Source organism: Anser cygnoides, chromosome 8, assembly GCF_040182565.1.
Source record: "Anser cygnoides isolate HZ-2024a breed goose chromosome 8, Taihu_goose_T2T_genome, whole genome shotgun sequence".
In the NCBI taxonomy this organism is placed as follows: domain Eukaryota; kingdom Metazoa; phylum Chordata; class Aves; order Anseriformes; family Anatidae; genus Anser; species Anser cygnoides.
In genome coordinates this window covers 23616594-23642770 of record NC_089880.1, presented here as the reverse complement: position 1 = coordinate 23642770, position 26177 = coordinate 23616594, and the positions used below count along the sequence as shown (strand labels likewise).

Sequence of the window (26177 nt, the reverse complement as noted above, 5' to 3'; positions counted from 1 at the left end):
TGGACATTCGAGGCAGTAATGAAAGGGATAGGGAGAGATGGGGAGGAGTGGGAGAGCAACTGATGTTAGGTCGAAGAGGGAAAGGAAGAATAGATTGATTTGTCTTTGAAATAACACGGCAACCCCCCAGAGACTGACTGGCCAGCCACTGCCCTGACCTTGCTTTGATTTGAGCCTGGATGATACACGTATGCAGTGAGGAGTCAGCTCATTGGGAATGAAAAACATCCATGCTCGGGCTGAAGTTAAAAATCCTCTTTATTGGCACCGTCTGGGACTTGGCAAGTAAGGGCTGAGCTCTGTAAGGACCGGGCAGGCCGGGTGCTGTGTCCCAGTATCGTGCGGGCTCACTGGGAGGGCTTGCTCTGCCTTGGGGCAGGTTCCTGGGGAAAAGGTAAATGAGGCTGCCTGTTAGCACTGGTTATCTTGAACGGCAGCAAGGAGCACCTCAGCCTTCAAGGAAAACCTCTTCCTGCCCTTCATCGATTGCCATTACCGCTGCCATTACCTGTCTGGGACCTGACCCCTTCCTTCCGAGTCCTGCAAAGAAGACCTTGGGCTCGGAGGTGTCTTGTGGCATAGCAAAGGTGCAGAATTATTTCCTGTTCCCCGGTTGCATCGCCCTGTTATTCCAGGAAATGTGCTCTTGCTCTTTTGGTAAGAGTAAATAGGAGATTAGGAATAGGAATAGGAATAGGGATAGGAATAGGAATAGGATAGGGATAGGGATAGGGATAGGGATAGGGATAGGGATAGGGATAGGGATAGGGATAGGGATAGGGATAGGGATAGGGATAGGGATAGGGATAGGGATAGGGATAGGGATAGGGATAGGAATAGGAATAGGAATAGGAATAGGAATAGGAATAGGAATAGGATAGGGATAGGAATAGGAATAGGAATAGATAGGCGGGACAAAGGATTTCTGGGGAATGCACTTCTGGGGGATGTATTTCTGGGGGAAGTCCCAGGACGGCATCCCCACTGGGCACGGGATCAAAGCACCCAGCCCTGGAAGGCAGGGCAGCACCGGCCCTGTGCCGTGCTGTCCTGGGGGTGCTGCCAGCACGCTCAGCCGCAGCAGAGGCAGCTCGCGGCCACCTCGCTGGGTTTGTGGGGCCGATGTGGGATGGCAGCAGTGCTGCGGCACCCGGCGTGCACCCGACGGCGACTTGTGCGGCCCCCGCAGCCCCCGGCCGCCCAGGGCACCTCCAGGAGCACCGCCGGAGCCTCGGCCCCCCCGGGGGGGGGTTCCAGCCCCTCTCCCCCCGACCCCCACCGGGGGCAGGAGCCCCGGGGGGGCCGCGGCAGGGCCCGCCCCGACAGAGGGCGGCTCGGGGCCGGCGGGACCACCCCCTCCAGTCTCCACCCCCGGTCCCCCCCGCCTCCCCCCCCCCGGTGCCTCCTCCCCGTCTCTCCTCCCCTCGCCCGGCTCAGTCGGTCGCAGCCATGGCGGAGGGAGGAGAGGGAGAGGAGCTGCTCCGGCCGCCTCTGCCCGCCGGTGCCCCGGGCCCTAAGCGCTTGTGCTCCCGGGCGTGCCCGGCGGGGGGCACCGGGGCCGCTCACCCCCGGCCGGGGGCCGCGGGGACCGGCGCGGGGCCGGGGGCGGCGGGGGCCAGCGGGGTCCCGGCGGCGCTGGCCGGTTGCTGCCCGGTGGCGGGGGCTGCGGCGGGGGCACCGGGACCGGGGACGGCTTCGGGGGGGTCGGGGCCGTCGGGGGGCGTCGGCGGGGCGGGCAGCCTGCTGCAGCCGGAGTCGCTGCTGGACGCGGCGGCCAAGCGGGTGGCGGGGAGCTGGGCCTTCGAGCGGGTGGAGGGCCGCTTCCAGCGCATCCCGGAGCCCGTCCAGCGCCGCATCGTCTACTGGAGCTTCCCCCGCAGCGAGCGCCAGATCTGCATGTACTCCAGCTTCCAGCCCGGCCGCGCCGCCGCCGCCACCGCCGCCGCCGCCGCCGGCAGCGCCGCCTCCCCCCCCACCGCCGCCGCCGCCGCCGCCGGTAGCGCTGCCAGCGCCGGGGGGGGGGGACCCGCCGCCGCCGCCGCCCCCGCCGCCGGCGTTACGGCCGGCGAGGAGAGCCCCGCCGCAGGGCCCCCGGCGCCCCCCCCCGCCGCCCCCGCCGCCCCGCACGGCGAGGGGCTGCCGTTCCGCCGGGGCATCCGCCTGCTGGAGACCGGCGCGGTGGATAACGTGCTGCAAGTCGGTGAGTGCCCCCCCCCCCCACCTCCACGGTGCCCCCCCCACCCCCCCCCCGAACAGCTTCAGCCTTTTGTCTGCCGCGTTTTGTTCTTTGACGGCCCCCTCCCGGCGCAGCGCATCCCCGGGGGGCAGGACCGCATTGTGTCGCCCCCCCCCCCCCCCCCGTAGGGAACGGCCGGGGGTCTCCCCGGGGGTCTTCCCCCGACGGGCACCGAGGGGGCTGCGGGGAAAACGCTGTCGCTTCTGTGTGACACCCCCCCCTTCATTCCGAGCCTGCCCCGGGGCTGGCCCCGCCGCGGGGAGTGGCGGGGCGCTGATTTGGGGCGGGCGGCATGCGGGAATAATGCCCGTGCGCAGCCCCCGTGGCTTTTGCGAGCCCTCCTGGAGGGGAAGGGCAGGGGGAGGAGGCACGGTGGTGCCCCCCCCGCCCCGTCCTTCCAGTCCCTGGCCCCATCGGAAAGCCGCTGAAAGGGGGCAGCGGCTCGGGGGGGGGCGGTTTGCATAAACGCACCCGCGCCCGGTTGGTCCCGCGGGTGATCGCAGCGCCGTGTGCCCGGTGAAACGACCTTAGGCTGGGATTTGTTTCGCAAATGCGGAATGTAAATTCATCCTGCGCCGGGGATGGCGTTGAATGGGTGAGGAGAAGGGTGGGTTTGGTTGGAGGGAGCCGGGTAGTTGGGCTGCGTTTGTTTAAAGAGCCCTCCTTCCATTCGGGGGGAAAAAAGAAACTGCTAAAAGAAGAAAAAAAAAAAAAATCACATTCGGTACGGTTTGCATTCAAAAGAGCATTATCAAAACATTTTCCAGTTGAGACATGAAAATAGAAAACAGCAGAAGAATTTTCCTTCCACCTCTGAGGAGACGCAGTGAAGATTCACGTAACACAAAAGGTTTTTCTCTGAGGATATGATTATAGCCTTTTTTTGGGTGAATTAATATTTTCTAAGGGCTGCGTTAAGACGATTAATTATTCCAAGTCTGCTTAAAATACTTGAAAACCGAAAAACCAAAGATTTTTTTTTTTTTAGGAGAGAAGTAGCTCCACGGGAACTTCAAAATTATAAAGGGGGGGGGGGAAATAGCTTACGGTGGGCGATGGTTTATTAAGCCGCCGACCAAAGTGTCACTGCCATAGGGAGCCGCCGTGGGAGCGGGTGATGGAGGTCACCCAAAACCAGGGCTGGTTTCGCACAAAGGATTTACTTATTCATTTATTTATCTTGTAGCGGGGTTTTTTATTTCTTTTTTTGGGGTGTTTGGGTGTTTATTTCTTTTTGGGGGTGTTTTTTGGGGAGAGGCGCTGGCCGATGCTGTGCGTGACGTGGGTGAGCGCCGGGGTCAGGCATCTGGGGGGGGGGGCACACACATGCGGGGCCGCCCCGTCCCCAAGCGGCGGCGCTGGCATCCGTCATTCACACCGCCATTTCGGAGCACCCTGTCCCACCCGTGCTCCTTTGGGAGAGACGGAGGACGGGGATGGTCCCAGCCCTGGCGTTTCGCATCCCCAGGCATGTCTGAACCGAGCTCTGAAATGAGAGCTGGCACCCATTGTCCTCCCAAGACGCAGGCTTGTGGATGAAGCAGCGCGTTCTGGAGGTGTTTGCTGCCGGCCTTGCAGCACCAAGGGGGCACGGGGTGTTCGCCCATGGGGTTTCCTTCCGAGCGGTGGGTTTGGGGCGTCAGCCGGAGCGCAGCTTGTCTTGGGACAGAAGCAGGCAGGCGATGCTCGTGGGGACGTGCGGTTTCTTTTCAGAGTGGGCAGGACTGGGGGGCTGATCACAGCCCCTGCAGCGTGGAGCTGGAGGGAGGTTTTTAGAAAGCAAACCGCCCCGAAGGGCCGCCTGTTTACCTCGGGCGCAGCAGAAAGGTCTTCTGCCAACTTTCCACATCCATCCCGAGGATGCTGCTGGAAGGTGAGGTGGAAGAGCTCCAGCCGCCGGAGACGCAAACACTTTGTGGCTGTGCGTGTGTTTGCAATTAAGATAGGAACTCGGTTGTCGGCTTATATGGGAACCATTATGACTTGGAAAAAAAAAAAACCCTGGCTTACTCGATGCTCACCAGCGCTAAATCAAAACTACTGTTCCCCTCAAACGATCTCTGTCGTGGACGGCCGTGAGCATCGCAACCTGAGGCTGGCGCGGCCGAGAGGTGCTGCTAATAAAGATCAGATGTTTGCGCAGTTGCGTTTCTGACTCAGACCTGCGAAAAAATGAGGATTGTGCGGATGTGAAATTCCTTCGCTCTGTGGTTGGAAAGTCTACTTGAAAAATGTTCATGTAAGATCCAAGTGGAATGGCCTTCCTGGGCTCGGAGGCGGCGGGGAGAGGGCTCTCATCCTGTGTCCGCCCCCAGCTCCCCCGCTTACAGAGCTGGCAGCTCTGAGAAAAACATGTATGCCACGTTATCAACCAATAATTCCTTCATGCTTAGTAAAACTTAAACGAGGCTTAAACCCTGATCTCACTGGAGTCATTAAATTGATTTTTTTTTTCTCAAAGAAAGATCTTGGATGTTGAACACAGGCATCTTTGTCTTCTTAAAAACTGCTTTATTATTATGTGTACAGATCCCGTCTTTGTGTGTGTGTGGTGTGTGGGTTTTTTTTTTCTTTTAATTTTTAGACAAATGACAAAAGCATGCAGGAAAGGAATGCAGAAATGCCAGGCTTAATATAAAGCATGCGACTGCGCTGCATGCCGGGAATCCTAAAGGATACAAAACCTTTAACGGTGGCGGTTAATTTTTAACAAGTTCCCTCGCATAAATATTTATGAACAAAAGTTTTACACCATTATCTCTTGGGTTCTTGGAGACAGAAAAGACCTTTGGTGGATTTTGACAGCAGGCTGTTATCCAGCATAACAAATTCACGTTTCTAGCTTGCGCTTCCTAATATAGTATAATGCAGTTTGCCCTTGAGTTGTCATGGCTGCGTATGGGTGGGCAAGTGTCTGTAGGGGTTTTAGGGGGAGTTTTCCTTGTTAATGGCTTTTATGATTACTGTTGGGAAGGACACTTGTTCCTGCAGCAGAAGCATTGAGCTTGGCGTTGCTCTGCACCGAGTGGGAGCTCTTCGATGAGCCCTCGTGCCCTGGTGTGCCAGCTGGAGCAGAATTCACACGAGCTGTTAGAGAAACAATGAGGCAGGGCTTTAAAATGCACTGCCTTTGTAAACACTGGTCCTCAAACCCACAAATAATCCTGAATCCTGTCTTGCTGGGTGCTGCTCTGGCAGCCTGCTGGGCGTGCTGAGAGGTGCGATGCCCGGAGCGTGGGGAGTGCTGGTTTGAGAGCTTGCTGTTTTACCCACTTTTTCAACATCTATCAGTCGTCATTTGCACGGATACCCGCAGAAATGCAGCGTCAGAGGTAGAAACAATCATGGTGTTTTTAGTACTTTTAGTTTTTTTTTTCCCCCAGACAAAAAGAGAAGGCAAGCGTTTGGTTTCCCTCACCTGTGATGTCTTAGAGGGCTGAGGCTAAATCCGCATACAGTTGTTTTTAAAACTGTAGATGGTTTCCCTCTTTATAGAGCTGTTTATTTTGGGGAAAACACTTTTGTGGGGCTCTCTAGGTCTGGTTATGGCTCTTTTTGTTTTATGTAAAGAGCTGGGTCTGGTTGTGAGATTGCGTCTGGCAGGAGCGGGTTTGGAAGCACGCCGGGCTTCGTGAAACATGGCTTGGGTTGCACGTTGAAACCCAACGTCCCACGTCAGAACACTCTCAGGGAGCTCCGTTTGTCTGTATGCCCTCGGTTCTTGGGTGGGGTAGCTGTCATACAGCATGTCTCCAATTTACTAATTAATTTTTAGTTTATTGTTTTTTACAGGTGGATTATCCTCCCATGTATATTAAAATACTCTAGACCACATAAAAGGGGTTGGCAGAGGTTCATTAGTCCTATCGTGATGAACGCTTTAAATATATATTATGCCCTTTCCATTTCTAATTATTTTTTCTTAAAATACATAATTAAAACAAAGGATTCTTAGACATTAATTCTTATGATCTGTTTATTGCTGCTCCCTCATAGGTGAGATATTTCTTGAGTGTGGTCTGGACTGTGTTACTGAAACTGGGATCGGAGCTGATGAAAAACACCAGAGGTTTTTGCTGGCCATGCAGGGAGAGCTAGGAAAACTTTGACAGCTGGAATTTTAACTTGGGGTGTGGGTTTTTTTTGTTTTCTTGAGCAGATTTATTTATTGGCTTTTGAGTCTTCTTTTTTTTTTTTTTTTTGAAATACAAGACCCTCTGAAGCAGGGACTCTTTTTTTTTTATCTCAAGGCGAAATGATGCTAGCTTAAAGAGGCTAAGGAAAAAAGTGGAAAAAGGAAAACAGGAGAAATAAAACATTTAATTTTGGCTTTAAGAATAAATAAGTTTGAAGAGCTTTTCAGAGGCAACGTGTTTGAAGTCCTGGTTTCTGGCTTGAGCAGGCGGCAGCAGGAGCTTACCGACGCTCCTGGAAATGCATGCTTAGCCCAGGTGAGGAATTGGCCTTCTCTGCTTCCAGCATGTGAGTTGTTTACAGCGGATTTTAATTTTGGTCACATATAGAAGGAATCTCTTAGGAAATATTTAACTGTGCTAAAATTGCAGTAACATGAAACACATGTGCCTGCGTGCTTTGTTTCTGAAGCTTTGTGTGAGGGAATGTGCTTCGCTGTTATTTGATGCTTGCTTTGATGTCGGATGCTTTATGGTTATTCCCTCAAACCTAAGATAGAACTTTTGGAAAACTTCAACGAGCTCGTCTAGCATTTCCCTCATATGATATCGCTGTAAAGTCACATCCAGCTGTGAATTGTCTCTTGTGGTGTGGCAGCTTTTAATTTTCTTTGGAAATATGTTTTAAAAAAAAAATCTTGTTAGCATTAGGGTGGAAGAGTTAATTCATGGGCTTACGTGTTTAATTTCAGGGATTTTGCATATAGGGCGTGCAGAGCTCGGTGTTTAGCTGTGATACAGTTTTTTCCCCTCCTGCCCACTGTACTCAAGGCTGGAATTGCTCACGTTGGAAAGATGCCGAGGCGGGATTTCGGGAGGAGCTGCAGCGTTTCCCCTCTCTGCTTGACTCGCCCTCCCACAAGGCAGCCAAGAACAGGGGTGTTCAGCAAGAGGCCAGCCAGGACATCACTTCACCCAGCTCTGAAGCACTGCTTGCGAAGAGCTGGAGGTGTGGGATGCCTGTTGCAAGGCTGTTAAATAAACTCCTGGTGTGTCCTACCCTCACCTCAGTGCTGTCCTGAAGAGGTTATGCCATGGGGTTGTCGTACCCCTGGTCTTGTAGGGGTGAGAGGAGGGGAAGAAGGTGGCTTCCCAGCATCGATACAGACCAGTCTGTTTCCCAATGGAAACAAAAACTGAAAGACACTGAGCCTTGACTACATTAATACTTGCTGCTAATACTACATTAACAAGCATGAAGGACGTTAATGCGTGACTCCTGACTTCTGCCTTTGCAGCAGGAGCTGCGAATGGGCCTGATAATGTCTTGCAGAGAAGCGCAGATCCTGCAGGAACAGCTTGTAGTGCTTCACTTGGGGATGCAGAGGGGGAAAGCATCTTCATGTTTTTACAATGAAATGTCCCAGGAGCAAAAATTCAATTTTTCAAAGACTCTTTTTTAATCATGATGTTTAAATATTAATAGATTCCATTTGGTTGGTGCTATGTCTGTGCTTTATTAAATGCTGAGGATTCACCTGTGCATGACACCACCACATTTCTCTCCAAAAGGATTTTCCGGTGCTGCATTTTAAGAGCATTTGCTTTTTGTCTCAAGCTTACGGCTTAGGATTTTGTGCAGGATTGGGGTTAGCCCTTGTAAAACAGTGCAGTTAAAGTAACGCACAGATTATAAAATCCCGTGCCTTTACTTGTTGCGTTCTACGTTTTTCATTTTTTTAAATTAATTTTATTTATTTTCATTGGCTTTTCCCACATCATTCAAAACAAAAGCCACAAATGTGCTTAGGAGGCAGACCTGCTGGGATGACAGCTCGGAGAGGTTGTGTGTATGGTTGGTTGTATGTCGGTCTGGCTTTTGAAGCCCAGGGGAAGGTGAACCTAGAAATGGGCAGCACTGCACCGTGGCCCCTGCTCGGCCAGAAAGCGGCCCCCATCCCCAGCGGATGCCACATCCCAGTCGCATCCCTCCTGGGGTCTCCCCCAGTGGGATGTTGCTGGTTTGCCCCTGGGGACAGTACCCTGCGGCCCCTCACTGTGGGGGGAACGTAGGTCCCCCTGCCTCAGAGACCTCGGTGAGTGCAGGATGGACTCTGCCTCTGTTCCAGGAGCCCTGGCCACCCTTGTGCAGGGCGTGGGTGACTGCTGGGGACACCAGTAACAGCCTTTATGGGGCACCAGTGCTGTGTGTCTTCTGGGGCAGCGATGGCAGGCGACAACATGCACTGCGCCCTGGCTGCTTGGATCCCTTGATGAAGACAAGTGCCCTGTCAGAGGAGTGGCAGAGCAACAAATGGATCCCTGAGATAAATAAAATTTGCATTAATGAATTACAGTGGTTTTGGATGCCAAATTAAAAGGAGCGTATCCGGAGAATGAAAAACAAATGTATTTTCTGTCTTTCGCTCGCTGGTTCTCATCTTTTTTGATTTTCTTTATGATGATAAATATTTTTTTAATTCTTTTTTAAGACAGTTGTGTTTATTTTGGTAACGGTTCATTGGCTGTTCTTTGTACAGAAGCTTTCTCTTGAAAATACTGAAACCATATTAAAAGTACTTCTGGCTGTCATCTTTTATTTTGCTTTTCCTTCATTCTTTTCCCAAAGCTGGGCTGTTGCTGTATCAAATGCTCTGAAACTCCCTGGTAGTGTTTTCCCCGTGGTGCTCCTTATAAACTGGGAACATAAAAGGAAAGAAATGGCAGGATTTGGATATCTGTAGCTTTTTGTGTGTGTGTGTGCATGTCCCACTGAAGCTCGAGCAGCTGTCTCGATCGGCACGGCCTGCATTGCTTTATGTGTCTTTGGAGGGAGCGTCCTGTGCTGTTTGCAGGAAGCTGCCCTGGGCTCCTCCAGGCCCCACCAGCGACCTGCAAAGGCCACGGGATTTTATTATAGTCTAATGATGCTGAAATATTTCAGTGGCGCTGGGACCGCACGCTGCCAGCGCACTTTGAGAAATACACAGTGAGTGTCGAGCATCTGTCTGCGAAGGGGGAGGAAATCCCCCCCCTTTATTATTTTCTTCCAATTGTCCTTGCTTGGTGTGGCTTTGGCTATTATGGGTTTGTAAAATAGAACTATATATGACCTTTTATCTTACAAGAAATAGGTTAAGCCATTTTTAAAGAAAGTGGTGGAGTCAGCAGTGCTGCTGGAGGAGCTGCTTTCGCATGGTTGATGGGCTGTGAAGCCGTTCAATGGACTTTGGTTTCAGAGACAATATCTGTTTAAATTAATCTTTGTCAGATACATGCCACTGCAGACAATTCAAATTCCATTTGCTTTCTGATCTCATAACAAAAAAGCACCTTACACTGGTTCTTTTATCGTAAAATTAACTTTTGTCTGTGTGTCCTGGAAACAGGGGTGGCATAAAATCTAGTTAAAAGGCTCTGTTATAGGAGGATTCTGTTTCTTTGTACAAGACAGACTTTTTTTTTCTTCTTTTCCCTGTGTGCATTTAAAAAGAAGAGTGTTTGAGATGGATTAGAGAGAATGCCAGCAGATGGACCGATTCTGTTGTTGCTGCTGGCAACCATCTAAGCAGCCATTTTGAACAATGCTGATACCGGGGTACTGATAACACAAAGATGAGGATGGGATAAATATCCAGCGAGTCCCTCTCTCCCCGCCTGCTCCTCCTCCCTCCCTTTCAGACGGAGGCTGCAGCCCTGTTATTAGGGAGCCTGATTGTTTCCAGAGGAATACTTCATCCTCGCAGCTCGGCTGGTGGATGCCTGGTGTTCCCTAGCGCCATGGTTTTATTCCTGCTCCGAGGCAGGTCTGCCTCTCCCAGGAGGGTCCATTGTGCAGATCCTGATGGATCCCCAGCGGCTGTGACACTGGGGTACTTGCAGTTGTGTTGCCCCTTTCCGTACCCTGGTGAAACACGGGGTGCTTGGATCTTCCCATAGAAGTGGATGCAGTTTCCTTCCCTCCTTGTGCACATTTTCAGTGCTTAACCATGAGGTGTGATGGCATTTGATGGCTGCTCTTGGAGGACCTTGGGGCTTGTAGTGGTACCTATTTATATTGCCGGATTTTTAGCACTGGAATCAGCAGCCGTATTTCTTTCGGCTTTGTTTCCCATCTCTGGGTAAATAACCCTCTCGTGGATCAAGAAACACCCAGCGGCCTCCATCTTTTCCTAGCAAATCGAAAACAGGCTGGTTTCTGTTTTGCAGGAGTCAGGTCAGGATGGGAAGGCCCATAGGAAGGCCTGTCCCCAGGCCCTCTGGAGAGGGCCACGTTGCCTGCAGCAACCCCTCTGCAGCGTTTTTGCCATCCAGGAGCATTGAGGGCCCAGGTTGGGGCTGAGCGGGGCAGCAGAGCAGGCATGGTGATGGGATACAGCATATACACTGCTGCCCCTGGTTCCTCGGGATTTACTCCATGTCAGGGATTTGCAACCCATTTCCAGATCTCAGCTCTTCATCATGTTCCTGGAGCTGAGCAACCATCGGCTGATGTTTCCTTGCTGCCTTCCTCGTGCTGCTCTGTAGAGCACAGGCTGAAGCCTGTTTGCAATGCAGCGTCCCTCAGACCTTTGTGTGTCATTGCTATTCCTTTCTTCCACAGCAGCTCTTATTGCAGCTTCTTTTTTTTATTTTTTTCTTTTTCCAGTGAGCATCGTTAAGAATTTCTTTGGGGTTAAAAACTGTACACATATCTCAAAGAAATCTGTATGTACATATACACATATATCTAATTATACACAGTAGATGAAACTTTACAGTAAAGTAACAGATGTAAGAATTAAAAAAGGAGTTGGGCAAGCATTTTATGGTTTCCTTTTTTAATTTGTCCCATGGGTCTGTTGCATTTTGAGGCAAATCTTATATTTCATTTCGTTTTTCCTGTTGAAAAGTATCTTCTGCCTCTTGAGTCTCTCCTCTTTAAGCTTTTCTTATTTGATCCATAAATTGTGGACTAGCCCTGTTTGACATACTTGCTAAAATAAGAGGCATCTGGCCTGAAAGTTGAAAAATCAGGCTGTAAACTCCACTTCTGAAATACTATTATATTTTTATGTTTTTTTTTTGGGGGGGGGGAAGTTGCCGGGTTCAGCTGTGCTCTCTGAAGACTTGAACAGCGAAAGAGATGGTTTCTCCGGAGGTCTCAGCAGGTTGGCTGGGTCTGAGGTCAGCCGGCATCGTTAGCAGATGCTTTTAGTAGTTTGAAGACACCGTGGGGTTGCCAAGTGCTGATTGTGAGGAGAATATTTGGCTGAAGTGGCGGTGCAGCGCAGTGCCCCCTCCCTGTAATTCTGCACTCAAAGGTCTCCAGCACCTGGCATGGTCCCCTGCCATCACCTCACGTGGTGGCTCCTCCTGTGTCCCTCGACCTGTTGCATTGGGAGATAACTCCTAGAGACTGGAGGATGGCAGAGGAGAGTGCCTTTTTTAAGGAGACACCTGCTGTGAAAGGTGGGATGGCAACGTGTGTTCTTCTGCTCTTTTGGCTTCGTGATGATGCTGGACCATAAAGGCTCCTGCCTTTTTTTTTTGTCAGGGAGAAAAGCAGACTCATGTGTGACCAAGCATGATGGGGAGCTTGGTGGTTTCTGGTGTGCTGCTCCTCTTCATTTGCTTCCCACTGTGGAAAATATTGCTTGTCCGTGACAGGTGTGAAGCAGATGCTTGTGGGGATGCCCAAGAAGAAGCAGTGGGGTTTGGAGTGCTGTTTAAGCTATGCCCTCTGAAATGGTGTGGAGTGTAGCTTAGTCCCATGGCTCTTTTTCAGAATGCACTAGATGGCACGGAAATGTGCATTGCCTCCCCTTCCTCGAGCTCTCCCTATCTTCTGAGTTTCATTTGGTGTGCTTCAGCTGCATGGACTCTGTCCCACTGGATTAAAGTCACGTTCTTCAACTAAACCCCCTTCAGGTGTCCTTGCTGGCAGCCAATGTTTTGACATCTAGGAGCAAATTCAGATGCTGGTTTATGAGGTTGCTAATTTCAGAAAACTGTTTCCAGTTTTTTTTTCACTGTTAAAAACCTCAAAGCCCTCTGCAGCACGAGGACAGTGGGTTCTTAAACCATCACAGCAAACGGATGGCAAACAGCAGCGCGTGCCCTTGCTTTCTGCTGCTTTAGAGCGATTGGCAAGGCCAGGCTGTTCCCATGCAGGTGAGGTGTATTGGGAACAGAAATTTGCTTCCCAGTTTGGGAGTTACTGGTTATATGGGAAAAAGACAGAAAGCTGGTTTCTGGTCACCACTTGACCATTGTTGCTGGGATGATGTGGGAGGAGTGGGAATAACATACAAGTAAGGTGAGCTGGGTTTGGAGGGCTCTCCCCAAAACGACCAATGCTTTTGCACTTGAATAATGCACTTTAAAATAAAGCTTAGGAAAGAAGGACCTGGGCAAATGGAGAGGTCAAATGTCGCGTGTTCCCTCTGCAGGCATCACTGTCGTCTCCCATCGCTGCTGGTACAGCTTGGCACCCGTGAGTATTTGCAGAACGGCTTAGCCGGCATGGCTGCTTCTCACATGGAAATGCTGCCTTTTGGAGAACATCCTGAAAATGAGACCGATGCTTTTGCTGAGTGATCGTTTGCTGTCTGTGCTCACCGTATCTGGAAGAGACACAAAGCAGTAGTGAGGTTTTTCCCTCTCGGCGCTGCCCGTCTGCCTGGTTTTTGGCTCATTTCTGGTGGCTCCTGGCTTAGCACAGAGCCTGTGGTTCAAGTCCTGTGGGAAGCGCCGATGTCTGAGGTTTTTTTTTTCTCCCCACCCGTCCCCACACCCACACACTGGTCAGCCACTCTGAGGCTTCCTGGACTGTGAGGTTTGATGAACCATTAACCTAAAAATGCCCTGAGTAGGAAGAAATGTTTCCAAGGTCTAAAAACCCTGCAGGGCTTCTGAAGTGGGAACGGGAACTGTGGTTTGCCTGGGTGGCTTTCCTTGCTGCTGGCCCTGCTGAGAGCTGGCTGAGCTTTGTGGGTGCAAGGGCATGTTTGGGCTCTTGCAGGGACGGGAATGCAGCCCTCCTGGCCGGAGGCTGCCTTCCGAGCAGATGTCCTCTTGGCATGAGCCTCGGCAGGTTTAAGACAGGATGTCCCTGTACTCCAGAGAGCTGAAAGCATTAGAATAAGTAACAGGCTGGGAATGTCTGAATCCAGCTACAAATTCCTGGGGAAGAGGATTTGGCAGCTGCAGGCTGTGTCAGTGGGCAGGCTCAGCGTTACCGGTGGAGGACAGCACCTTCGGATGTGACGCTCGCTGTGGGAGCGTGCCGAGCCCAGCTTTTGTGGGGCAGCGTGGCTTGCCCATTACTTCTGGGAAAGGGTTGTCGCACTAGGGGGGAAAGCAACCCGATTTAAAGGATGGTGACTCTTCGTTGAGTCAGCCAGAAGCAGCTGTGCAGGGCTGCAGTTGTTAGGCCACGGCTGCGATGCGGTGGTGGAGCAGAGCTGGGCTCTGGTGGCCTTGGGCTTTTGAAGAAACCAGTACTTCTCCACCCGGCATCAGTGCTGTCCTGCAACTGCGGATGAGGTCTGGGAGAGCCGTGTAATAATAATAATAGTCAGATTTTTTTTTTCTTTTCCCCTTCCTCATCATGACGTTCTCAGCAGTTTGACTTTGCTAAATATTTTAACACTTTTCTAATTGCAGTCAGAGTTAAATTCCCTGTGCTAATATATGAATGGGGTTAATGTTCTGGAGGAGGAGGCGTCTCTTTGGTGCCTTTTCTGTCTCTGCGATGACCGAAGCCATCAGTCAATTAACAGCCCCACAAGGGCCAGCATCCCTATTGTAGGGCCTTGGGATGTTTGCTGGCAAGATGAAGGGCTTGGTCCTCCTGGAACTGCTCCTGTGACATTTTACTGTAGGATTCATTTGCTATGGGCTGTGATGGACGAGTTTACAGCCTGCGGTGAAAGGTGTGTGCTGAGGTCCTGTGGACCATGCTGGATAAATGCGTTCTTGCTTTTGGGGCATGCAGCTGTTATCAGGACATTGGGTGAAAGGTTTTCCTCGGAACTCAGGAGAATTTATTTATCATTTAAAAGGGTAACTTGGGGTGAGAGAAAAAGAAAGAAAAGCAGGCTAATCTTGCAATTTAAATATATTTAAAGATTCCCTCTGTACGCGTTTTGCTTCCTACCCTTGATCAGAAGGAAATGCTGTTAGCTACAGAGTGGAATAAATCGAGGGCACCCTTATCTGTGCAAGATAAATTACTATTGTTTAGGAAAGACACTCCAGGGATTGAAGAATTTAATTAAATACACAGGGATTATGAATATGCATGTAAATTAGACAATCTAGATATGACATGGCTACAACTGCAGGGAATTGTTCGAACTTAAAAGTGTAATCATTCTTTTTATCAGGACGTGGGGATGGGTAACAAATGAGAAGATTCCCTTTCCCATTTGCTGCCGACTCGGACGGTCTCAGGTCATTAAGCAGTGGGAATTGCCCGCTGCGGATCAGCCCTCGACGAGCCCGTAGAGACGCTGCCTCTCCTACCTGGGCCCTAATGAGCTGCTGTGGCAGCTGATGGAGAAATGGGGGCTACGGCAGGGGGCTGCCACCACGGGACCCCAAATGAGGGGTTTGGGAGACTGGGGCGCAGCCTGCCTTTGGGTGGGGCCCTCGTGACAACCTGGTGTCAGTATTCACTGAAGGCAAGTTCTTAAAAGGATGATGACTGCAACGTCTCTGGGATGCCAGCGTGTCTCCCCCCTCCCATGTTAAGGGCTTATGGTGATCAGGAGCCCGGTCCCATCCTGTTCAAGCCACGTGGGAGCAATTTCTATTTATCACTTTGAAAAGCAGATGATTTTTTCAACCCCTGGTTCATGGGTTTTGATTTAAAAAAAAAAAAAAAAGACAACAACAAAGCACCAACATCTGAAAATATGGAATATCTAAAACCTTCATACTGCATGTTTTTCAAAAACCGTGAAAGGCCTTGTATTTTGTTAAGGAAAATTATAATAGTGGGAGTGTATTTGTATGGGTGTGAAAGTGCATGGAGACAGGTTTGAACATTTGTAATAAAGTATTTCTAATAAAAATTTAAAGTCCTCAAGACAGTGTTATGGTAGCTCATTACTGTTAAAGGTCATTTGAAGAGTATTGATCCTAAATGTTACAGCTGAATGTAAACTTTGAGTGTTACAGTTATTAATGTATATTTATGATCTATGGGATATGTGTAAAACGAAAATGGGAATATAAATGCTATGGTGAACTCATTTGTTTCAGAATTGCCAAAGGCTGAGTTCATGCAATTCACCTCAGTTTTAAGCATGTCTTCTTTGTGTTACACAGATTGAACTGTTTCTTTTCCTTTTAACTGGCAAATTTTTCTAGTCCTACCCTAGAAAGGGAATGCATATTTGAATGCCTGGTCAGTGCCTGGGCTCTGTGTCGGTTGCTAAATATATATGGGGGAGCAGTATTCTGCTTCGATGCTGACACAGAAGTACCAAGGCCTGAACTTTGTGGGTGAATACATTGCTACCAGGAGCTCCGAGGAGCACGCATCTACTCTGAGTATAATTAGAAGGCCATGCCAGTGAAAAGCAGTTATGTTTTTTTATTAAATTAATTAAAAATGTTAAGGTTGGGTACTGAGAGAGCAAGCGTTACTATATTTGTAGTTTTGCTCTACTGTAAGGCACCTATGTTTGCACATCTGAGGCAGACGGGCTGTGTTCACAGTGAATTTTAAGGCTCTCTTTGTATTTAAAAAAAAAAAAAAAAAAACAAGAACAAAAACCTGTGGTGGCAGGAGGAAGATAAACAGTGCTTGCGATATTTCAAAGTCACATTAATCTTTTTTTCCCCTTTCCTTTCCTTTCTTTTTTTTTTCTTTTTCCTTTTAATGTATGACTTTCTCCAGGGAAATTGTCTCCTCATTGACTGCAGCGGATTAATGTGCACAGATCAGCTCCCGCATTATTTCCCTGTTTTGACAGAGCACTGATTTTTATACGCGCGTCCCTTTCTGCCAAGATTACGACTGGTGCTCTCGGGGTTTTGGAAGAGCTCCATGCCGAGAAGTGGCAAGAAACGAGAAGCCGCGTTTCCGATGCGCGGTGCTGGGAAGCAGCTCTCCGGGGGTGCCCAGATTTTGGGTTTTGGCGGTGGTGGTGGCGATGGGAGCCCACCAGAGGCTATGAGGGTGAGTGCCTGGGGCCTGGGGCAGCCCAGACCTGGAGCTGGTGCTGGGACTCGTGACACAGTGGGCATAGTGATGTGATGCAGTTGCTTGCTCTCCCGTCGAGGGTTGTGCTGGTAGCGAGGTGTGGATATCTGGCAGCATGGAGAGCAGGCTCATGACATTTGGACAAACCCTTCAAAAGTTCCTGCTGTTCTCTGAGCTTGTTGATGTCAGCATGTTTTTTTTTTTAAATTGCAGTTAAATATATGTTTTTCTGGTGAGCTTCAGTAAAGTCCTCTTGAACAAAAAAGTGGCAGCCGAGCCAGCTCTGGCCAAACAGCGTGAATGGGCCGTGTAATGATGGATTTGGCCTTTTTCTTTTTTCCCCCATGGAGAATGTCTCTGGGCATGAACCTGACGTTGCATTTCTGATGATTGTTGCATCCTGTTTTTAATGGTTTGTCTAGACAGTGCTGACACAACTATGAAAATAGTTTGGTCACCCCGTCTAGAATTAGTGTGCATAAAGAAATCAAACATAGCTTCTGATGTTTGCAATCAGTTTGAATGACTATATTGTAGCAAAACTTAAGAGGGAGGCAGATTTGGAGTTGCTCCAAGGAGCAAGTCGTGAGCAGAACACATCCAAACAAACCCATGCAGTAAATACGCAATGGGTAGAGAAAATGCCTGAAGGCAGGTTGGCTGACGCTCTGTTTGGGAACCGCACGTAAGGCTGGAGTTCCCCCTTGTTTGGCCCAGAGTTTTTCTGGGAAGTTTGTAACCCAGGCTCTAAACTTCGTGTGATGTTGTGCCCTGTGTTTGGAGAAGCCTCGCCAATGTGAAAATGCTGTGTTCCTTGCAAACATCGGCTGTGTCAACGACAGCGCCTTGGTAATTCGTAGGATTTGGAAATCGTGGTGTGTCCCGTCAGTGAGCCCAGAAATATCTGGCACGTCCGTGCTGGTGACTCTCAGCAGCGTCATCATGCTGGGCTTTTACTCAGGTCCTGGATCTTAAACCAGTTCCTATAGCACTCGACTGCCGCCCTAGCGAGCGTGAGACCTGCCTGCTCCGGTGGCTAATCCCGGGTATTTCAGGTTAACAGAAGTCCCCCGAGCTATAGGGACTGTGTGGGTGCCTCTATGGTCTGCGTCCCTCCCTTCATGCAGTTTGCTGTTGTGGTGATGACTGGGGAGCCCTGGGAGAAGGGAGCCGCTTGGGACCGGGCACCTGCTTCTGTCGTAGCCGCAGCAAAGCTTTGGGGGCACAGCAGTGTGTGCCCCCATTCCTGTAGTGTATGGGGGGAGAGGGGCAAAAAGCTAGGAAACTTTGAGCTCGTGTGTGAGGAAATAAATGAAGCGTGAAAGGGAGTTGTCTGAAAGACTGTGGTGAAATTGTTTTGTGCTTTATGTGTAGCTAGGTAGCATGTGGTGGCACTTCCAGATGTGTGACAACAGGTCTCTGCCCTGGAGACCTTCCATTCCTGCAGGGAAGTGGCTTCCAGGCACTGTGAGCAGGGGAGGATAGAGGATGGGACGGGCAGGGTGTGAGAGAGGGTTTCGCTTGCCCTGGGGCAGGAGGGTGTCTCCTCATGGGTGTGCTGTAAGATTTATTGGTGCCGATACCTTAAAATGCTCCTCTTCCTCCTCTTTCTCCCGGAGAGCAAGCAAGATGAAGGAAAGCCAACCAATGAAACCTGCGGATGTGACCCGTGAGAGGAGCTGGGAAGGTCTCCCAGGCTTATATCAGCAGGAGAGAGCCAATCATTAGAATCATAGAATCGTTTATTTTGGAAAATACCTTCAAGATCAAGTCCAACCATCAATCTGACCTACTGCCAGTGCCACCAAGCCAGGCAGGGGCTTTGCTGGGGAGGGCAATTAGGGATTTTAGCAGGTTTCTGACAGCACCAGGCATCTCTGCCACGGGTGGTGGAGCGGTAAGGGGACAGTGCTGGTCCTGTGGCATGCCAAGGGATGGGAGGCTTGGGCCAGCAGTGCCAGCTTGGTTGTCTGCTGGTGGCAAGGTGACTTTGTGTGCCCTCCAGCCTTTGCAGAAACACCACTGTGATCACCAAAGGGAACCGGTCGTGGCATTTCCAGCCTGGCGGGGAGCCTGGCCTGCCAGCATGCTGCTGGTGGAGGAGGTGTTTCATGACTACCATTAGTTCTGTGCTTGAAGAGGGAGGAAACAAATCTTGACTGAATTGGAAACCTTGTGAAAAGGTCACGCTTCGGAAAAGCTGTGCATTTTAAGACTTCTCAGCTCTGCAAAGCTGCCTTTGAACTGAAAGTGTAGGAGTTTAACACCCTTGCTACAGCTCTGGGCGTATTAAGCCCGGGAGGCAGGAGCTGGATCTGGCACCAGGTTAACTCTTGCAGGGTGCCTGGCCTTGGGAGTGGACCTGTGGGGCTGCCTGATGCCTGTGATGGATGGGTTTGGGGAGAGAAGTGCTTCCCTAGTAGGTCAGTATGTTGTGCTCTTGTAGCCCTCTTGTGTCGGATGCTCCCCTGGGCAGGGCAGGGCAGAGCAGACTGCCCATGTTAGAGTCACTGCTTTTGTACGATAAATCTTTCCTGGCCTCTTCTTATTTCTTTCACTTGGGTTCTTCAGGAACCTGCTCCTTCACCATCCCTCTAAATCTCCCGTGTCCCAGTGTGCCAGCATTGTCTTTGCCTTGTCATCTCTGCCACAACAGGATTAAGGTCCGCTCACCCCAGTGAACGTTGATAGTGAAATTGCTGTTTATCATCCAGCCTGCTATTAACATAGGTAAAATCCCATCATTACAGGCTATTAGTTTGAGATTGTAGGTGCTAATGGCCTCATTCAGGAGCGTGCTAGGCACTTGCAAAATCCGCTGATGTGCAAGAATTGATTGCTATCGATCAGTCCCTGAGCACGGGCTGGATGTTTTGAAGAGGCTTTAATACTGATTACAGGGCAGCCGATCCTGTATTATCCTTTGGACCTTACTGAAGCTCACAGGTGAGGAGTCCAGACCCTGCCCACGGGCAAAGGCAGGACCCGAGGGTGCCCTCCTGCTCTCAGCTGGAAGTTGTCCCCCTCTCGGAGGAGGTGTGTTTTTTGGGGGGTTGTGTTGTGTCCTGTGTCTTTGAAGCTGCTGCGTTTTGTGCCTTTTCACTAGCACTGAACTCCTGAATACATCCAGCGGCTTCACGTGGCATCCACATTTACATTCCTGCAGGTTAGAAACATTTTATTGCACCTGTCTGGCTGGGAAACTAGTGAGAAGGTCATGAGGTACGAGAGACTGCAGAGAAAGCCTTTTCTTGACTCAAGCCACGTCATGCTTTGGGAAATGCCTGTGAGTGATCGGTTTGCTGTATCTTAGGTTTTGCTTCTTCTGGCTTAGGACTTGGTGCCCCTGAACATGCTCCTGTTCCTGCAAACATGAAGTTATAAGGCTGCCATTAAGCTGCTTTTAAGGTTTTTAGCTCTGTTTTGCTGGGATTCCCAGTGTGTGTAAAACGTTCCCGTCATGCAGAGAGCAGTGCAGTACCACTCCTTGTAGGTGCTGTGCCCTCACTGTTCCTTCTCAGCTGAGGCATGCATGGAGGTCCTGCAGGAGTGGGACAGGACGTGCTGCTCCCTATGTATCCTGATGGCTTGGGATGTTAGCAGGAACTCAGGGCACTGGGAAGAGCACACGTGAGAGTGCCTGAAGCAAGCACCTGCTTAAACCCAAGAGGAGAGAGAAGCAGGAGTATGGATGGAGTCCAAGCAAGTTTGACCTTTCCCAGTCTCTACTCACATCTGAGCCACTGGGCACCGCGTCCAGAGGGACCTCCGACTCCTGCATAGCGAGCTGACGTCATTTTAATTAAATTGTATCTACCTGGCTGGGTTCCTGCTGGCTAAGGGATTATTCTGAAGAGTCAGCTGGGCTGCCTAAGCGCTCATCTCGCTGCTTTTTGTATCTAGCGTAGGTTTTCCCGTTACACGTGTTCACTCCCCCATCGGTGGCAGTAGCCCTATCTCTTCCCTGCATCCCCCTGGGGGATCCTGAAGGTGGGAGAAGCAAGGAGCTCTTAACACCACGAGAAACACCGAGGCTATGGCTGCAGTAGTCACAACACGCTTATTTCTCCATGTGAGACCAGGACCACGGTGCAAGGGCCAGCCCACGGTGGGCGAAAACACCCAGTAAGTCAATAAATCGATCAGATGCCTCTCCAGGCCGCGTGGCTTGAGCTGGGCAAGGCTTCTCCACGCCAGCGAGTCACCTGTTGGTGGCCCGCTGGCAGCCGGCCGGCCGCGCGGCCTCCCATCTGCAGTCCTCCCGCGTTCAGACACCACGGGCTGGAGAAACTGCTGATGCAGCCCGCCGCGCGTCTGAAACGCGCCGCTGCCATCTGCCTCCCTGACGGAGCCGAGGCAGCTTCTTTTTTTAACCTGAGTTTGCTGAGTCTTGGCTAATTAGCTGCCTTTGGAATTCGTAACGTAAAAAAAAAAAAAAAAAAGCCTGCTAAGTTTGGGATGGAGTGGGGGTGCTAGGGCACTGTACAGTCATTTTTTTTAGTCTAATTTGAGCTAAAACACATATTCAGTAGTCCGATTTGCTTGATTTCTAAATTTGAACTCTGATGCCTTTGCTGTTTCCAAATGCGGTGGAAGCAGAAGTTTCTCTCGGTTGCAGCCTTACCCTGTGCAACAGCTCAGCGTGTTTTCGTGGGGTTAAGGAGCTGCAAGCCGTGCCCTTTTGCTGGTCTGTGGGGTGATGATGAGCTGTGGGAGCCCCAAAATGTCCTGGTCTGGGGAAGCTTGGCAGCAGGGTGGGAATGGGTGGGGGCACATGGGGATGATTGTGTCCATGGTGGGCCCCAGGTGTGGAGGCCTGGAGGCCTGTCCCTGTCTGGGTTCCCTGTGCTGAGGAAGGAGGTGGGCACACTGGGGTGCTGTGACTGGAAAGGGAGGGCAGAGGAGCAGCTAGGGCACTGGTGTTTGTTGTTTGAGCCTGAGTAGGACGAGATGAATCCCAGCTGAGGTGGCTCAAGGTGGTTAGTCTTGGAAGGCCTTCTCCACCTGAACAGCCCATGAGGGTTCAGGGACCCATTTCAGCTCCGTTTAGTTATCTTTCCCTATGGTCTGCAGCTGGAGTCAGTGGCTTGGGGTGTGGTAAGGATGCTTCTAGGCTGGGTAAGAAGTCTCCTTCCTGTAGGAAGAGGGCACTCTTCGCTGTTGTGTTGGCCCCAGGGTGAGTCAAACAATGCCCTCAAATAGATTTTATTCCTTTGGCAGGGGATTGGTATGTGAGATCTGTCTGGCACTTTAAACAAATGCATTTATTTCAAAGTGGGCAGGCTTTTGATCTTTAGGGTTTGGACCTGTCCTTGCTGCGCCGTCTCATTTCTCTAGACCCACTGCTGCCAGTGGGCAGGAGGGCACTTCAGACAGGGGCGGTGAATTGAATTGGTTTTCTTTTAGGTCTGGGCCTCCTTCTGCTCAGAACTCGCTGCCAAAAATTCATCCGCTGTTATCTTAACACAAATCTTCAGCTCATAAACTGGAGTGACAATTAGATGATGCCTGGGCAGCAAACTATTACAAGGCCAAGCAGAGCTGATGTTTCACCCTTGCTAACTGAGTAACAGACTAGCTAGCTGAGATGCAGCCTTTCTCCAAACAGCTTTGGCATCCAGACGTTTCACAGCAGCTGAAATAAATAAGCTCTTCTCCATTTTTGTCTGCTAGGAGAAGTCCTCCCTGTACTCAGGGAGGTAACCTAGAGCTTATTTCCCTGGGAGAGCTGCCTGTGAGCTGCCTGTTGGTGGCTGGTGCAGGTCCCTGCTCCTTTTCTTGCTGCTACAGCACTCAGGTAGAGGACAGTGTGCTGTGCCCCACTTACAGCTCGGGAAGGGAAGGGGAGAGGAACACTCAGTCTGCAGAGAACTGTCCTCTGCTTTTCCAGATTGCATTTCTTAAGGGTTCTCTGTCTCTCTCTCTCTCTCTCTCTCTCCCCCCCTTCCTTCTGGATATTTTTGAATAGCTCAGTCCGTTTGGGAATGCTCTGTGAATGTTTCTCCTTCTGCCTCCCTGCCTTTTGGCATCAGTCTTTGGGCTCCCTGCTGTGCCTCTCTCTTGAAGTCATGACCTCGTGTTGCAAGAAGATCTGTTTTGATGCTGTCCCTGCTTGCCTGGCATGTCGGGAGATTCAGGGAACAGGAGAACCTGGCCACTTGCTTTCCTTAGCGTTTGCCTGTTTGCTCATGTGAATCTCCTGCAAGCAGCGTTGTGAAGGATGAATCGCTGGGCACGGTGGAGCTCTGTCCCCTGCAGCTCCAGGAGGGCGCTGTGCTGAAATTAATGGGGGTTATCAGGACTTGGAGTGCTGTAGAAACCAGTTTCCTTGCTGATTTAATACTCATTTGAAGTTCAGATGCGTATTATTAATTGCAGCAACCAAAGAGTGTGTATGTGTGTGGGGGTGGACTCTGCCCTCTGGCATTTGGATGTTTGTGCTGTTGGGATTAATTTATTCGCACTGACAGAGCATTGCCTCCGTGTCTTGTGTCCGAGCTGCTTTCTTCCCCATCCGGTGGGTAGATGGGATGAGGGTGCAGCCCACTCCCTGCAATCTGTAATTAATGGGTTTCACTGTGGAATTAGGTTCTGTGCCATTGGATAAAGAAAGAGAGCATATACAATTGCTAAATGAAGTATTAGTCTCCTGCTATTTTTGAGATCTCGCCTATAATTGTGCATCCCTGCTGTGACATGTTAACTTAAACAAAACCTGCACCCAGCAGGAATATTGTAAGGCAAGAAGTTGCAAATGCCTCCAACATCAGCCTTCTGCTGTACCTTTTAGCTTGGCCTCTCAGCCATGGAGTGGCAGGAGATATCAGAGGAATCCAAACACATTTTGCTGATGTTCATGTGTCAGGGAATGAGTATGCTTTCTTCATCATGTGCATTTTTGTAGTTATGTTTCATCTTCTTTCAAATTCATATTTCTCTTCCCCTCCTCCTTCCTTTTCCACCTTCAGCATCCTTGTGTCTCTTCTCCTGGCCCACTGGGTTTCAGGCTGTGGTCTAAGGGCCTAGAGACGATGAGAGGATTACCCAAAAGCGTTCTCAAAAGTAGTCATGCTGAGAAAACTCTTCCCATTGTCAGGAAGTTGATGTTCATGTTGTGGGGTTGCATTTCTACTGAGAAAATGTGTAGAGTTCTGTGAATAGAAGAGTGTTGGTGTTGTGCTCTCATCTCCTGAGCTTCTCATAGTGTTGGATCAAGCTGATTAGTATAGGGCATGTCTCTGTTTTGTTGCTTACCGCCTTTGGGATTTGCAGAATTGGAAGAACATGGGCAGTGTAGCCAGAAGATGCACAGAGGACGAAGGTATTCAGCACATGTGAAATGCAAGCAAGGCTTTTCTTCTGAAATTGTTGTGCTTTAGCTGAATTGTGGCTCCCTGGGCCAATACGTTCTTCAAGATGGACAAGCACATGGGATGAGCCTCCAGCTGCAGGGAATATCTGGATGTAAGATCTCAGAGCTACTGGGGAACCTCAACCTACTTGTAGCAGGACTATGCACCCAAAATTACCCGATGACTAGGAGGAGGGATCAGTGAGTGGCACGTTGCCTCCCCAGATCTCCAGCAGGGATGAAGGGCTGCATGTTGTGGGGAGCTGAATTCTCCGGGGTGGATCACAGAGAGCCTCAGTGGGTCAGGCTGGGGCTTGCAGTGGCCACTTGCTGGTGGCAAAGCCTATAGTGGGGTTGAAGTGGAACATATCAGCTCCTGGCTTCCAAGCATGCCAGTATAAGGTTGTTCCATTTCTCGTCAGGATGCCAGGAGCTTGGCTTTCTGCTTGTAATGCTTACTTCTGCTGTAAAAATCACATTCTTGGTCGCTTGGGAATTGTGCTGCAGAAGTGTCTCCAAAATAATAAATTACTTTCAAACTCAGAAAGAACAAGTGTTATAGATTACACTTCTCCCCCACTTTTTTCTCTGTCTAAACCAAATTCATATTGGAGAACTTAAAAAATATAAAGTCTAATCTCCCTGAAACCTAAAACCATTGATCTTTCCTGTGGGGCTTCATGAATGTGTTTCATTTTTGCAATGTAGCTGTCATCTTGAAGATCTGTGATTAAAGTAAGGCTTTTTCCCCTCAAAACCCATTTTCATCTGCTAGTGAAGCTGCGGTGAAGCATTGAATTGGTATAAAATTCACAGCAGCTTTTTTATTAGGAAGCAGAAATTACTGGGGCTTGTTTGCCACTGACTACTTACCTTACCATCAGTGCTCTTCATAATGTTTAGGTTATGTGACCATAATGTTCTGAGGGGAAAGAAACACTTTTTTGGGATGAAATGTGCCAGTCTTGGATGCAGATAAATCATCTTTTTTCTAAAGCCCATCCATACAAAATCAATTTCTGAGCTATTTCAGGCTATGAGAAAGCATGCTGTTCTGCAGAGATGTAGATCGTGTGTCGTAATGCTCAGCTAATGCCTTCTTTCCTAGTGACTTGGTCCCCGTGAGGACAAGTCCTCAAGCCAATTTAGATGCTGAAATGAAAAACTAGTGGAGGGAGAGGCTTTTCCTGTGTGTGTGATGCTAAATTTCCTGCAGAATATGTTGGTGTTTACTGGCAAACGGGGAAGAATCCCACTTGACGGCTCCACGCCGTTTCGCGCATCAGGATTTCGTCAAACGTGCACAAGTCTGCTCTCAAGTCAGAAGCTGGCCTGTTTAATCCCTTTTCTGTCCAGGAAACTAAGGGAAAACACATACCTTAACGGCAAATGAGGGAAATGTTTTCACGGAGTAACCAAGGGAAAGGCTCTTCTTCCACTTGTCTGAATGTGACCTGGTGCCTTCTGGTGAGGTGCTGGTCTCAGGCCACCCCACTGCTCCTGGTGCATCTTAAACCATGCAGGAGCTTATTTTGGGGTAGGACACCTAGGCTGATGTGCCAGCAGGGCTCTGCAGCATGCAGCACAAGAAGGTGCACAGTGCAGCATCCTTATGGCATCAGCAGTAGAAGAACTCCCAGATGAAACACCTTGAAGTCATTTTTGTACCTGGGAGGCCTTTTGCTTCTGCAGAAAGGAGGTGGTACCAGTCTGAGCATTTCGTACATCGGGAAGATTTGGTCTTAAATTTGCAGGTTTGATGCTTAGCATCTGTCTAGAATCCCACACCTTGGGTAAGGCTTCCTGGTCAATGACCAGTGTGGAAAGTAGATAGTGCTGAACTCATCCTTTCTTCTCTCTTGGGGGAGGAGATGGGACATTCAATCCCAATAGCAGGCATGCTCATGTTCGGCAGCCGTGAGGACTTTCTTGCCTTTAGAGCTTGTACTCTTCACCTTGGGGTGGAATTTTTTTAAACTACAGATCTACTGAAGAAATTTTTGTGCCCTCTGCTTGATCTTCAACTAGATAACTGAATTTTATGTGTGCATGAGGATTTACGTTGCAGGACTAGAGAAGTGCTAGGCAGGGCAGATAGGACGCTGGTTAAATTGATCGTAGTGATCTGGAAACATCACCTTGCCTTGTGGGTATTTACATGAGTAGAAATCGGAGTAAATATTTGTATTAGGATAGACCCTACCATTATGCCAGATGATGTACAGACTTGGGAAGAGCTGATGTTGCCTTCCAGTGTCATCT

General features: G+C 49.9%; 1 protein-coding gene across 2 annotated transcripts in view; it reads left to right on the top strand.

The window, feature by feature from the left end:
* The first annotated feature begins 1434 nt into the window (after positions 1–1434).
* ZSWIM5 (zinc finger SWIM-type containing 5) overlaps positions 1435–26177 on the top strand; it is an 89679-nt gene continuing 64936 nt past the window's right edge. Inside the window, exon 1 of one of the 2 annotated variants that reach the window (XM_067001873.1) lies at positions 1435–2200. In XM_067001873.1, the coding sequence (XP_066857974.1) occupies positions 1450–2200 (751 nt within the window). In that variant the 5' untranslated portion in view covers positions 1435–1449. Of the gene's footprint in view, positions 2201–21563; positions 21741–26177 lie in introns of those variants that run through there. The other variant, XM_013176365.3, reaches the window with a different exon arrangement.